Source organism: Wasmannia auropunctata, unplaced genomic scaffold, assembly GCF_000956235.1.
Source record: "Wasmannia auropunctata unplaced genomic scaffold, wasmannia.A_1.0 LD271941.1, whole genome shotgun sequence".
NCBI lineage: Eukaryota > Metazoa > Arthropoda > Insecta > Hymenoptera > Formicidae > Wasmannia > Wasmannia auropunctata.
The window spans coordinates 106-15487 of NW_012090949.1; the positions used below are offsets into that span (position 1 = coordinate 106).

The following is a 15382-nucleotide window of genomic DNA, read 5'->3' on the forward strand; positions in this document are numbered from 1 at the left end:
TACAAAAAATTTTAAATCTTATACAGTGTTACAGAATCATCGTAGCTTCATAGCAGATAACTCCATCCGTTGCGCATCTAATTGGTGAGTGACAAATTTTTTTTATAATACCATAAATAGCTCACAATAATAAAATAATTGCATAATTATAATGTAGGTTGGGATACATAAAATAGCACAATTCCATATTTAATATTTTGTAAATTGAAAAGGGGAATTGAAATTTGAAATTAAATTTAAATTATAATAATTATACTTATATAGGAAAAAAATTATTACATTTTATTCGATTAACAATGTATACACAATACAATATAATAATGCACAATCAAAAATTATTTTAATTACCGTAAATTATTAAAATACACAATAGCAATTAAAAGATGTAATTAACATTTATACGATTTATAAGAATTACGAGTAAGGATATTTTAAAATATTATTAAAATGTTATATACATATACATTAGAGGGAGAACCATTCTTTATTATTTATTTGTCCACGAAAAGACCTTTAAGCCAATAAAGCATAGATTTTACTATTTCTGTTCTTTTATTTGCAACGCCATTCGTATTTCGTTGATATCTATACGGCTTTCCAATATTTTCTTTAAAATTTTTCACTTCTGGAACGTTGTAGTCGTCAATTAATTCCGCTGCTTCATGCTGATCCCTATTTTCATTTCTGTGGAAAACAGTGTTTCCTAAAACAAAGTTATTATATTTATATATTTTTTTATCTTTTATTGTGAGTCATATGATAATTACCTTTTTCAATATCCAATAATTTATTCAATTTTATTTTTTCTTTGCTTATTTTGGAATCTTCCGAAATATTAATTTCTTTAAGAAGAGAATTCTTCTCGTTATTTTCAGAATTTACCTCCTGTACAATATTTATATTTTGAACATCGTTTGCAGTTTTAATTTCACGTTTTAATTCTTGATTTCTTTCCGATTGATTCATTTGTGCATTTGCTTTTTGTACTTCAAATTCTCTAGAATTCTCCTCCGAATTTAAAATTTTTTGAGTAATTGGAAATATTTGGAAATTAATATTTGGAGTATTCTTTTTCTCGCGAAATTTATTAATTGCGTCGTTATTTTCATCCAATAATCTATTTTTCTCGATATCATGATAATTATTAATATTCTTTTGTTCTGATTGATGTTCAAATCCTTCCTCTGATTTCATTACTGATTTATTATAATTTTGTGTTTTGTTTTGTAATCCGGCTCTATTCAATAATCCTTCTTCAGTGAAATCGAGTAATAGATTGTATTTTTTTGCGAAATCGACGACGGGCATTGGAATTGTTGCTAAATTATTGTTATTTTGTTTCCATAAATGACATGCATTTATCCTTTCTTTTTTTTCTTGTTCTTCTTCTTCCTTAGAATTTTGTGTCTTCAAGGTGTTTCTCCTCGTAATCGTTATGCTATTGCTAGATGGTTGAATCGGTTGATAATCTTTTTCAAAGTTATTTACATACATATTTTCTTTCTTTTCTATAATTGTTGAAGTTGTCGCATGTATATTTTCTTGTTGGTCATCATTTAATGATCGAACTATATATCCTTGCAGCGGCACGCAGCAGGGACATTTTCTTGATAAAATTTGCTCGCATATATTTTTGGAGATTGATAACGCATAAGATCCATCTTCCAGTCTTTTTATCTCCAGCGGTAATTTCACGCCGTCACTGATGTAATAAAGTTGCGATCTTTGAAGTTCTGAGATATCGTCGGAAACAACTGATGAAGGAAATAGTTCAGATGGATAATTATCATCAATGGCAGACGGTTTGGAAGAAGAAACAGCTACTTCTTTCGTTTTTATAATATTATCAGTATTAATATTCATCTTGTTGCCAATTAGATTGTTATTATCATTATCGCTATTGCTATTATTGTTTGCATTATCATTATTTATATGTATATTCATAGTTTCATAAGTTAATGAAGGTGAACTAATTCTTGAGTTATCATTATTAGAAGATCCTGCCTTGAAATACGTGGTTTTTGCGTAGGTTCGTTCAATCTCCGTAGTAACTTCGTGGATTTTAATAATGTTATCTTCTGTGAAATTCTGCGTGTTTGAAATATTTTTATCCGTTAGCAAAATAATTTTGGGTTTATAATCTTTATATTCTACATTTGTGGATGAAATTAAATTACCAGATGTAGCAGTTAGTGGATTCTTTGTTTCCATTTCATTTCTATCTTTAGTTTCTGCTATATTTTGTAAAATTATGCCATCTTGTGCATAATTGGATGAAGTTTCTTGTATAAAGTTTGCGGCTGCTGTCGTAATTTCAACATTTTCATCATCAATACGATTTGTTGCATATTTTAAAATCTCCGGCGAATAATATTTTGTTGGTGGCAAGTTAAATTTAATTCTTTCTAATATTATTAATGGATCAATCTTATCAGTTGTAGTAGTCAATATATTTTCATTAAATATATGTTTTACTTCCCCTTCAATATCTTTAGTTCCTAATGTACTTTCTAAAATTTTATCATCCGATATTTGTCCGTAATCAGACGAAGTTTCTTGCATAAAATTTGTGATTGTTGTTGTTTCTTTAACTTTTTCCTTATCGATTTGATGATTTTTTATGTATTGTTCAGCTCCTGTTGAATTTGGTTCAGAAGTTATTAATACGTTAGGATTATTTTGTAAAATAGCTTTGTGATAAGTTATTTTGGGTTTCAGTGATTCAGCTACTTTCTTTTCTGCGTCATTTTGTTCATCTATCTTTTTTATTTTATTTAAAATTTGATCTTTAATATCTTCTTTTACGTTAGATTTATTTGTTGTTTCTTCTTCTTTTTCTTCATATAATTTTAATAAGTATGGAAATTCAGAAGTAGTTAATATGTTTGCGTCATTTTCTAATGTCTTAGCTTTTTGATAGTCTGTGGTCTGTATTTTCTTATCGTCCAGTTTTATATCTTTTTTTACATCAAGATTCTGTTTGCTATTCAATGTTGAATTATCAACATTTATTTCTATTTCGTAATTACTTGTTGGCATTTCTTGCATATAAGCCACGTCCATATTTTTTTTATCACTAATAACTTCGTTGCTTTTTTCTAACGTATTAGTATCTTCTGAATTTTTAAACATTTGGATAATGTCATTTAGTGCATAAATTATCGTATCGTCTATTTTATCATCTTTATCATTAATTAAACTATTTTTCACGCTTTGCACAATTATGTTCCGCACGATCTCCTGATTTGTCTGCGATGCGATTGCCGGAGAGCTTAAAAGATCTTTGATGCTCTCACGCAAGTTTTCCGATCTCGCTCTTGACTTTTGGTCTGAAATGGGTGCTAAAGTCACTAAATTGGTTCCCCATTGTCCGTTTTTGAATTGATGTTCCTCGAGTATATTAGGTGGAAGTTTGTGATGAAAACCAGAAAATCCGTCCAATATGCTGCGTAGAGTGTTTTTAATTATACCATGTGACCAATCGTTTGTGAAATCTTTTCTGGGAATAGCTGTGACGTAAGACAAAACGTCTTTCACCTTTTCTACTATCGTGTTCTCTATCTGCGGTACCGACAAGATATTCTTCAGATTCGGAACTTGCAAAATTTCTGGCAGTAAATTTTTACCTTGCGTTTGAAGAATATTTTCGTTCAAATCTTTTGTTTTCGATACTCGAGTATCTAATGTAAAGTCATTGATGACCTTTCTGATCGAATTTAAAAGCAAGGTATTATCACAAAATGGTAATCTATTTGCTGATGAATCGATGAATGTTTTGAGATTATTGGTGGTACTTTCTTTATTGTTTAAATTACTCGATTTTTTATCATCAAAATATTGCATTGTTGTAGATTCTTCTTGAAAAATATCTCCCGGCTGGGTACTGACATTTATTCCTATTATTTCTGTATTTTTTTCCTCTGTAAAATTATTGCTCGTTTTGAAATTAGAACTAGTTGTAGTCTCTTCTTTGAAATGTTTTTGAGGAATTTTCTTTTCAGAATAGATATTTGTATTTGTTTCTTTTAAGTGGTTTCTATTTTGTTTTTCAGAATCGATTTTAGGATCATAACTAGTAACTGTTGTTTTTTCTTTATCAGAAATATTTGAATTGAAATTTATAGTTGGTACTTGATTTTGTTGATTAATCTTCCAATTGTTTGCGTCTTCGTCATTACTAGATTTATATAAAGGAGTAGAATAAAGAAATTTTTGGCTTGAAGTTGAATTTGGTATTTCCTTATCATTTGGATTTAGCAATAATTTAGTTGTATGACTTTTACTCTTTCCTAACAATTTATTTTTTTTTGTCTTTGCGATTTCATCATTTATAGGATTTATCAATTTCTTGATTGGATTATGTGCATTTTTTACAGAACTAAATGATTTATTTTCATCATAGTTGATATCTGGCTCAGAAATTTGTTCGACAGATTCTGGATATTGATTAAATTTACTAGAAGCTTTATCGATATCAGTTGATTTTATACTTGTTGATTCAAGATGTTTATTTAAATTAACATTTGATTTATTGATTTTGTTAGTAGGTGACTCCATTGCAAAGTACGGATCAGTCGCTTTAAATTTATCCGAGTTGGTATTTAACGTTGTTTCTTTTCTAGTGGACATTTGTGTGACATATTCCGGAATTCTTATCATAGAATATTTGTTGGGATTATTTTTTTGCGCCTGTTTAGCAAACATTCTTGGTGACGTCGCACTGAGAACACACACATCACGACCAAATAGTTGTATGCATTCTTCTATATTTATAAATTTTCCATCATTTGTTTTATCATAGATAACGGATGGTGTGCTACTTATATCAAGATAATCTGCCGAATGTGTCGTTAACTTAGAGAGATTATCTGAATTTTTTTCAGTTTGTTCTGTAAAATCTTCTGATTTGTGCATAACTTTATTTAAATTAGAAGAACCTATAGTGTTACTTTCTTCCGTTACATCATTCGAATAATTCAAGTGTAAATTAGTTTTTGTTTCTGAATCAGCTGGTGCTTCTATATTTGGAACTTCTGTACTTAGTTTAGGAAAATGTTCTTGATTTTTTTCGGTGGTATTAATCGGATTGTTTGATTCAAGATCATTTGTTGTTTCCTTAATTGCAGTTGTTTCATCAACATAATTTGTCGAAGGTGAAGTAATTGATATGGAACTTTCAACTTGATCGTCTATAGGTGAACAAATGCACGGTTTTTTATGAATAATCGGTTGATATTGATTATTTCCAACTAAATGATTTGGCTTATTTAAATAATTTTGTCTGTCCTCAAATGAAGTAAACGGGATTCCAACATCGATATTTTTTTCATTTTCAACCATGTATGGCGTTATTTCATATAGAATTGGTACGTGAGGGATGTTGTTTATTTTTTCTGAATAAGGTTGAATTGAGAAATAATCTATTAGATTAGGAAGAAGCAATTTATAAGGATTTTCATGGTATAATATTGGTGATTTTTGTTGTGAGATATCTAGTTTCGCGTTATCATATTTTATTGGTCTCCTTCTTCCAGAGTCGTCTGTTTTAGATGAACCTAACATTTTTGAAGAACTTTTCTTTGATGAACTAGAAGAACATTTCTCTTCTTCGCAATGGCAAATATATTTTTCTGTATTACATTTCTTCGCTTTTTCTTTAGACTTTAAATTTATATTCATATCCTCCTCATTTAGATTATTCTTGAAAGCTCGCAAAAGCATTTTATCCTCATATGTTTCAGTTGCCATTCTTTTCGACGTTGCTGAGTTTTTCCGCGAGTATTTTTTATTTTTTTTAGTATGGTCATTTGAATTTTGCTTGGAGATTCCCACATTGATATTTTTATCCGTGGTTCTTACTCTGTTACTATCTTCCTTTGTTGACAACAAAAATTTATTTTTTTTATGCTGTTCATCGCAACGCTTTGTTTTTTTAACTGTTTCCTTTGACTTTTTATGTTTATTTCGTGTTTCTGATACTGGCATTAATAAAACGAATGATCTCTTCTTATTATCTTTTATGAGATGTTCATCATTATATAATGATGAATAGGGTAAAATTGTTGTTAATCTAAAAATAATAAGATATTTGTTTAGAAAGAAAATATGACTATTATATTAATTAGATGACAATAAAATTGATAATAACTTTAATTGTTTGGATAATTTTTATTTAAATCATGCATGGTATTTTATTTTTTATTTAAATTATACATAAAATTATTTTTATATATGATTATGTATATTTATGTATATTATTTTAAATAATTAAAATAACAGTATTTTTTTATTTAAAAAACATGTTTTATATTATTTTATCTGTATCTTATATTGATATCATGAGGCAATCTGACAACTTTAGATTAAAAATTCTCAATTCAGCAGTTTGCTGTGACGAAGCAGGTCATTGGTGTGTATGAATGACATTAATGATTGTGCTGACAAACAATTATGCAAGTACGATTGACATACTTTTCGCAATTCAAAAAATTGAACTACTTTTACTTTACTTTAAAAAGAATCAGATTCGAAAAAATTAAGAATTTTTCTTATTTAGACTTTTCTACTTCAATTAATTAATAAAGTAACAGTTTTTATTTACCTTGAATTCATGAAATTTGCAGTTTCCACATTTTTAGCAGTAGACACTTCTTTTGAACGGGCAATTGCAAGTAAGCTCAGAAGGCACAAAGTAATCTTGCCATACATGTTGATCACTTTTTTATACTGATGTTATCACACTCCTTGATTGTAAACACAAAATTTTTTATTACGTGATAATAATACAGTTACAATAGTAGTATTTATATTACATATAAGTAAATCATATTAAAATCGTGGACTATGTATAATCGAAAAAAGAAAAATTGGCAATATTTATAATTATTTAAATTAATAGTTAAACTGATTAACTATTAAATAATTTAATAATTATCTAAAGTAATAACTGCATTAAAGAAATAACAAATGTGCTATACGTAATTTTTAAATAAAAATATGAATAAAATAAGAATTAAATAAAAGAACAGTTAACACACTTATTAAATAATTAATTAATTAATTTTATAATTTTAATTTTAATTAAACTGAGTATTGCATAAACTAAAAAAATGTAAATATTATGTGTAATAAATATACAGCGAAATTTACAGCTTTGCACTGACGTTTCCAAAAACGAACTGAACTCGATCATGATCAAAAGCGCACTGTGTTGTATGGTGATCCAACGATTGTATATATATCTTATCATCACATCGTTATGAAATTTAACTCCTTAATTATGTTGCAAGTATGTATCGTATATATGCATGTGTGTGAACAACTTGTGATTCAATCATCATTAGTGACCTGATTTTTTCTTATAAGAATTGCTTATAATTATAATATCGCTTGCAATTCTACGAATACAAATGATGTCTTTGATCACTATTATAATATAATTCCAAAATGCATCTGCATTTCTTTAAAATAATTATAGTAAGATTAAGTTTTGTAATATAATTAACCAGCTTACTAAATGGCACTTGAATTAATTTCAAAAGTCTTAAAACGCAAAAATTTTTTAATTTGTTTCAATTATTAAGAATAATATTATATGTTGCAATTTAATACATTTGTAGTTTCCATATTTATTGTTTCTCCTTTATTTAATAAATAATACATATCGATTATAAAATTGAATCATATCGTGCATATATACTAATGTGCAATATTATATAAAACAATGTATAATTTTTTCAATTTTTGATAACATTAGCAATATATAATGTTATATAATATTTACAATATATCTTTATACATACATTATTTTCAATTTTATTAATTTTTTTATACATACATATAAAATCTTTTTATTTTATTTTATAATTTTTTAAGATTAGCACTTATAAACACATATACAAATCTTTTATAATATAATTTAATAATGTGTGTGATTTTGAAACTGTGTAAATAAGTTTTACAAGTTATAAATATACATAATAACAATTCTACATGAAAATGTAAGTGAAAAATATAAAATTTTGTTGTTGAAATAAAAACTGAGGAATAATATTTAAAATTTTTCTACTTCCTCTTTCTATTAAATTTTATATTAAATTTTGTACCAAGAAATTATATGTTTTTAATTTATTCTTTCATGTAGAATTTTATTTTCTTTTATTCATTTCATACTACTGATAAACAATATTGTGTGATTATGAATATAAATAATATTATTATTTTAAGAATTCGGATTTTTATAATAACTAAAATTATATTTTTATTATTTAAAATTTCTGCATAAATATTCGAGGAATATTTGAGAATAATGCCAAAAAATCTTTTATATTTATAATCGCAGTATGGAAAACATTGCCAATAGTTCCAAAAGTTTTATTTCTGTGATGTTTGTCTTCGTTCGATGCTAAAGTGTCATTGAAATTCTTCTCAGGATTATTTACAAATTCTTCCACGGATTCCATATGATTTTGCAACCTTGGAATTTCTTTTTGTAATAATTTTTTGTCACTCTTTGAAATGTTATTTAATGATATAATTTCTTTTTTTTCTTCGTTTCTTACAGAAGATGCTTTATTATTATACAAATTATTTTTTTTACGTGTTTCTATGAAACCTTCGAGAAGATTATCATAATTTTTTCTGTTTGTTTGAGGTAAATAATTTATTCTTATATCATTCGTCGCCATCATATTTTCTTCTTCTTTATCAATATTGTTATTTAAATAATATCTCTTTGTGCGTTTGTTTTTGAGATCTTTAGCTAGAATGGATTCGTTTGGTTGTGATTGCCTTGTAATCTTCAAAAAAAAAGAATGATATATTAAAATAAGGTGACATCAATAATGTAAAGAAAAGAAAATTGCACGCAATTTACTAATATAAAATTATATAAAGTATAAAACAATAATAAAACAGTTTAGAAAATTAAGAAAAAATATATCAAAATAAGTGTTGCTTTCAATCAATTTTTATTACATTAGAATATTTACCTCGCGTTTTATTTCAGCTATGTCTTCACTTTTAATTTGTCTTTGCTGCCTTCTATTTACGCTCCTCCAGGGAAGTAATAAAAGTATTTTACGTTTGTTAGATTCTACTTGATTCTTCATTTTTAAATATGTATCGATTTCGTCATTTGTAATTCTATATTGTTCATCTTCTTCCGATTCGACTTCACTGTCTTTTACAAAAATATCTTGCTTATTTTCACATGAACAACTCTCTTTGTCTAGAATACTTTCACTATTCGCACTTTGTAGATTTGAAAGATCTTCATATTCGAATTCCTCTGATGCTTTGTCATCATCTAAATACTTATTCATTGAATCTGACATTTCTCCTAGTACATACTGATTGTCCCATTGTGCAGGAATTTCAAGATGTTCTAATGAATCGTTGTTATTTTTCGCATTTAACATCTCGTAAATATTCCTGATTTTAATCGGTACAAGAGCGATATAATTTAATTCACGTTCCTTCACAGTCTGTTGATTAACTTCGAAATTTCTCTTTAAAGAAAGTAAGTAATTTTTTAATCTCTCAAACATATCAGCGTTTAATAGTTTATCATTCAGTGGAAAAATCATCATTGGTTTGTCAAATATCTCCTGTATGTACTTTTCCTTCATTCCTTCACGGACTTTCATTCGATTGAATTTATTTTTTATATCTTTAATTAATCTGAAAACAGAAAATAAAATCAAATTAATGCAAATAAAAATAACAACTAAAAAAATTAAAAATTTTAAACTAACTAAATTTTTATAAATAAGTAAAGAAACAAAAAATACGTTCCAAAAATGTGATAATCACTCTATTTACATACTTATCTGTTTGTTGCTCAACATCTCTTCGGGACCGTATATTTTCTTTTCCAAGTTCTTTTCCTTTAGGATCATCTTCAATGATTTTTCTAATATGTTCGACTATTTTATTGTGGTTATTTAAATTGTTTTCTACCTTATCATTTGGATTGTAAGATTTATTAATTTCTTTCTGTTTTGTCAACTCGATATTTTCAGATTTTTTAGTCTTTACCACTTCTCCAGCATCTTCAGTTTTTTCTGAATTTATTATATCTTTTTTTTTATTATTGGAATTGGTAAATTTTTTATTTTCTATGTTGCTTTTAGTTCCAAAACCTCTTATAAATTCTGTTTTTTCATTTATTGACATAGAATCCAAATTATCTTTATCTGTTTGAGGATTTTTATGCATATTATTTAAATCATTTGCTTCTTCATTACTTACAACTTTGTTATGATTGACATCCTTTCGATTAAGAGAATTCAGCCAGGCTTGTGCAAGAGCTGTGAGTTTCTTTGATAAATTATATTGCTTTTGCGTATCTAGAACATATAAAATATTAGTATTTTCTTGATCACAATTCTTGATTGGCAATTTTTCTACATATTCTTGTGATTTGGAAATTTGATGAATGTTTTTTAATATCCATCTTGGAGTTGGATTTTCGATTTGGTATTTCGGAAGTTTTAAGTAGTCCTCATATAATTGTAAAATTGGTTCGCCACCGTAATATGTCGAGGGATCAAATATGAAGACTTTGCGATTAAAAGATCTAGAGGCAGTTTCTCGTTCGTCAATTGATTCTTGTTTATCTTCGATTGATTTTGGAATATATTTATAATGTTGATTATATTTGTGTTCTGATGATTTAGATGTTTCTGTTAGTTTTTCGTTATCTTCGATTAGATTTCGAAGAAACTGATAATATTTGTTATCCGGATAATGTATTTTCTTTGCTTTTGCAAGTAAATATATTTTATCTATAACATTCTTATATTGTTTAGGAACAAGCTCGATGAGATTTAAATAATTTTCAACGTTACCGTCTTCGTCGGTAACATCATCATCTAGTAGGATCTCAATAAACTTTCGATCGAGCAATTGTTGAAAATCACTTTCACGAAGTCTATCCCATGCTTCTCTTTTTTTCAAATTTTTTTTCTGTTCGTCAGTAATTTTTGTTAGATCATTTTGATACTGATTCAACAATTTCTTCCGTTTTGCATTCAATTTTTCTATTAGTTTATCAATCTGTTCTGTGCGTCTCGTCAAATGTTCCTCGTTTTTACTGAGATACGAGGAATCTAACGATGCTCGAGGAAGATTTGATTGCAGTGTGGTCTTTAATCTTCTAGTATTGGTACGTTTCCCCAACTGCTTTCGAATTTCCGATTCATTGTTCTGATTATCTTCTGTGTCTCGCAACTTTGATTTTGTTTTTGATTCATTCGATTTTGAGTTATTAATTGTTATACTTGCTGCTCGCTTTAATAAAATTGTTTCCGTCGTTACTTGCTCGTCAATTCCTTTTGTTGTTTCTTTGAGAGAATTGGTTGACTTGAATCCAATTTTATAATCACTGTTGTACCCTTTTTCGTTTTTCTGATCTTCGGCGATTGTTGAATAGATTGAACTGTCGGTTTTTTCGTTTTTGTTGATGAGATCTTGTATTTTTTCGTAGGCTGTTTCTTGTGCGTTTTCAGTAACGGAGACAATAAGCTCTTCCCGAATGTTCTTATTTTCTGTAGGAATCTTAGAAATAACTTGGGGAGAATCATACGTTTTTGTCTTGTTATCTGATTGGATATCTGATGATTGGGTACGAAAAAACGTTTTCTTTGTGACGTATTTAATATTATTATTATTATTATTTAGAAAAAATTCTGAATCTGAGTTCACAGGTAATAAATTAGTGGTAGATTTTTTCGTGTTACGATATTGCTCTGAAACATTGTCCACTCCTGATATTGATATTACATCAATTGTCTGCGTCGTATCGTTCAGTTTAGGATCCACTGTACTTAATTCTGTGATTACGGATTCCGTAGTCGTACTATTTTCTTCAGAATCAGACTCAATGACGTTCGTACTTGGTAGTATCTCTCCTGTCATAATTTCTTCGTATTCCTCTCTTATTGTAGAATTTTCCTTGGATTGTACAACATCTGTATTTACATTTTTATTTTCTGAAGAAATATCTGTAAATCGAGTTATAGGTACTGAAACATTACGTTTTACACGATGATAATAGAGCTTCCTCGGCGAATTAGAAACTCTTATGATTCTACAATGACAATCTTTCGCGTTTTCTTCGTCCTCCTTAATCATTTCTTCAGCAAAGATCTTTTGAAGCTTTTGTGAATTGCTTCTTTTATTTCTTTTATTATGAAAAATTTTATTATAAATAGAATGTTTTGCATATGTATTAGGTATAGAATATTGAGTTACTTTTGCATTAATATCTTTATTATCTATATCTTTAATAAAGCCATTTTTTTCTTTTAATTTGTCGTAATTCACACTTGAAATTTGATAATCGTTGTAATTGTATGCCACAGTAGAAACTTGAGAAGGTACAGCAAAAGAATTCGAATCATATTCCTGCTTTTTGGAATCATCATAATAGTTAACTAACTGTTGCATATTGTTTTCCATATCGCTAATTTTAGAATGCTTTCTATAGATATTATCATTTTCTATTCTATTATGTTCTTGAGTTAAATGTGGATAACCAATATGATTGTCAGCGTTTTTAAAAGCATCTAATTTAAAAAATTTTTTAACAAGATTTTGTTGAAGCAGATTATTATATTTTTTTTTATTATTAATAAAGTTTTTTTTTGAAAATAATTTTTTATCAAAAAAATTATTGGATAAAATTGGTTTTTTCTTATCGTCGTTTTTTCGTTTTGTCTTCTTTTTAATTATATAATTTTTTAAATCATCTATTCGGGAGCGCTTTTTAAGTATCCTAATTTTTTTAGAATTTTTTGATTTCCTACCTAGATGTCTTTTAAATCTTTTTCCCTTGATTAGATCTTTATAGATAGAAACCTGATCATTCTTCCTGTTCTTAATTAAGTCATTATCTTCTAATAAATTATAGAGCTTATTGAAACACTTTCCTATCGTTTTTATTATATTATTTGCCTTTATTTCATCTGAGTTTTCTAATTCAGTTAAATATTCTTTTAATTTTTTATCTATTTTAATAATTGATTCTTCTACATTCTTTGTTTTATCTTTGATTTTGTTCATAATTGATTCGTTTGAAGTAATTTTATGAAGAAGAAGAGCATCGAGCTTTGATATTAACGTCACAACATTGTCAATTTCTGATTCAAGATGTTGAATATCCTTGGTTTTCATTTCAGTCTTCTTCTCTAGTAAAATATATTTATACTTTTTTAATGTATTTCGAATGCTTTCAAACTTGTCATGAATTTCTGTTTTTTCAAAATTTTTTAAATTTTGCTGTTCTTCAACATCTTCAAAATTTTCGTCTCCCAAATCGATTATGAATGATCTTTGCAAATTTGAAGATTTATTTTTATTCATTGTTTGCAGTTTTTTCTGTAAAATTCTTTTTATTCTTGCAAGTAATTTAGAACTCCATACTTTGTGCTGACTTTCATTTCTAGTATTTTTTACGTTTTCTTGCTTTTTATTATCTTGTTTCCCGTAAATTTTCAGCTTTTTTAAATTTAACCGCCTTATATTTTCTTCTACATCATCTGTTACATTTAACTGGTTCATGTTTTTTTCTTTCTCTTCTTGATTGTCTTGTTGGATGTTATTTTCATGTCGTTTCGATAATTTCTTCGCTATATTGTTCTCCATTGTTTCGATTGTTTCCTCTGCAGAACAAGTGCAAGCTTTTACCTGTTAAATTAATATCTTTTTTATTATCGACGTATCGTTATATTTAATGTATACATGCAGCGAAATAGTTTCAATTTACCTTTGCATTAGGTATAATCCAGAAACCTATGCCACCAGAAAGGAGTTCTAATTCAAGACCCTCAGAATTGATTATAATTTCTGGATTTATATCTGGCAACTTTTTGTCGTTTATTAAATTAAGTGGCTCATCATTTAATAAGACTTTCCTGAAAAAATTAAAATTTTGTTCTAATTTAGAAATTAATGTTATTTTTTACGTTTATTTACGTTTATTTGTTTTGTTAAATGAAAAGGAATACTCCATTATTTTAAAAAATGTATATCAGAAAACACGCATCATTTGTCCATATTTTAGTATATCGATTAAAATATTGGCTGTAGCAGCATTTTTGTTTGTCACATATTACATAGACTAGAATATTGTTATAATATTACGAAGAATACTCGTAGAATAAATATATTATTTTATATATTATATTTACGGGTTATTAAGTTACTTACTCTGAAAACATTTTATTGCCAGTTTCAAAATCTGGTAATAGAATATACTTGTGAAGAATTTGGATTTTGAGATTTTTTAAACTAACAGTCACTTTTCTTGGTGTTAAATTTATACCGAAAATTGTAATAGCTCCTTTACTATACAACGCTGATGGCTTTGTGCAATGGCTGTAAAAGTGCACGTAACTTTCGTTGTTAGATTGAAGTTTCATGTCCAAGACTTCACGGCCCACTAAAGTCTTATACAATAATGATACCCAATATATCTGATAAAAAACGATATTGTTATTAAAATATAACGGTAACTTATATAATTTAAATAATCTTATAATTTCATCTATATATCCTATTTATCTTTTAAAAACAAGCAACTGCTTAAATATATTTCTTTATATTTCCATATATTATATTGTAATTATTTTTCACAATATATATTAGATATGGGTTTAATTACCTTTATCAAGATTTAATTTACATCAAAATTTATTTACATCGAATAAAATTTATTTGTTTATATTGAGTGACTTACAGGAGTTGCTTGAGACAAGTCCGACAATTGTCTCATTACAACTTGTATACCGAGCTTAGCAGCATCCCCAAGTCTCCTCGTGAAGATAAGCGCTTCTAAATATTGATGTTTGCTCTTTTGTGGTTTAGATTCTGCTATAACAATATAAGCGTATATGCGTCAATACAAATATTTATATAAGATACATGTATATAATTAAATTTTTCTTGGACATGAAATATCATTACATTTTTCATAATTCTATAATAATATTCTTACCAATCCATAGCGGTTTTTTTCCTGCGCGACTAATAATTTTGTATATCTCATCCTTTTCGGTAATTATGTTATCATAATGTATGGAAATATTATCACTGTTTAAAGAAACGCCATCTAAATCGCTAAAATTATTGACAAAAATTCAGCAACAAATAATCAAATAATATTAATATTTATTGAAAGATTCAACTTTTGTCTTAATATATGATTTTATTATACATTTATATCAGAATATGTTTCATGTTATTAATATCAGAATAGAAAAGTCAATAAAACGTGAAAAGCTGATTCACTTATTCGTTAGTGATGCAAGGCATTACTGATTCAATCGTTGACTTTTCTACTGATTCAGATTTAGAGAGTATGTTATATAAAATTGTAACA

The 15382-nt window shown here is 27.1% G+C and overlaps 2 protein-coding genes across 2 annotated transcripts; both read right to left on the bottom strand.

The window, feature by feature from the left end:
- Positions 1 to 340: 340 nt before the first annotated feature.
- On the bottom strand, positions 341 to 7565 carry LOC105462054 (protein PFC0760c-like). Its single transcript, XM_011708579.1, has 5 exons — positions 7150 to 7565; positions 6602 to 6743; positions 1080 to 6070; positions 768 to 995; positions 341 to 703 (listed from the first exon to the last, which is right to left on the bottom strand). Exons 2-5 carry the CDS (start codon positions 6706 to 6708, stop codon positions 492 to 494), a joined length of 5538 nt encoding a protein of 1845 aa, XP_011706881.1. The 5' UTR covers positions 6709 to 6743; positions 7150 to 7565; the 3' UTR covers positions 341 to 491.
- Positions 7566 to 8107: 542 nt separating this feature from the next.
- On the bottom strand, positions 8108 to 15120 carry LOC105462055 (uncharacterized protein MAL13P1.304-like; the record flags this gene model as incomplete). The annotated part of the gene is made up of 7 exons (XM_011708580.1): positions 8108 to 8798; positions 8991 to 9681; positions 9827 to 13689; positions 13769 to 13916; positions 14212 to 14477; positions 14741 to 14874; positions 14999 to 15120. Coding segments are annotated over 7 exons (5755 nt in total), but the record flags the coding sequence as incomplete, so codon positions are not given.
- Positions 15121 to 15382: the final 262 nt, after the last annotated feature.

Bases quoted from the DNA above. Each gene is read 5' to 3' on its own strand.
- LOC105462054 (XM_011708579.1), bottom strand. From the start codon at position 6,708: ATGTATGGCAAGATTACTTTGTGCCTTCTGAGCTTACTTGCAATTGCC. The intron at 6,071-6,601 runs GTAAATAAAAAC...TATTATTTTTAG, and splicing joins GCAAATTTCATGAATTCAAG to ATTAACAACAATTTTACCCT. The intron at 704-767 runs GTAATTATCATA...ACTTTGTTTTAG, and splicing joins ATTATTGGATATTGAAAAAG to GAAACACTGTTTTCCACAGA.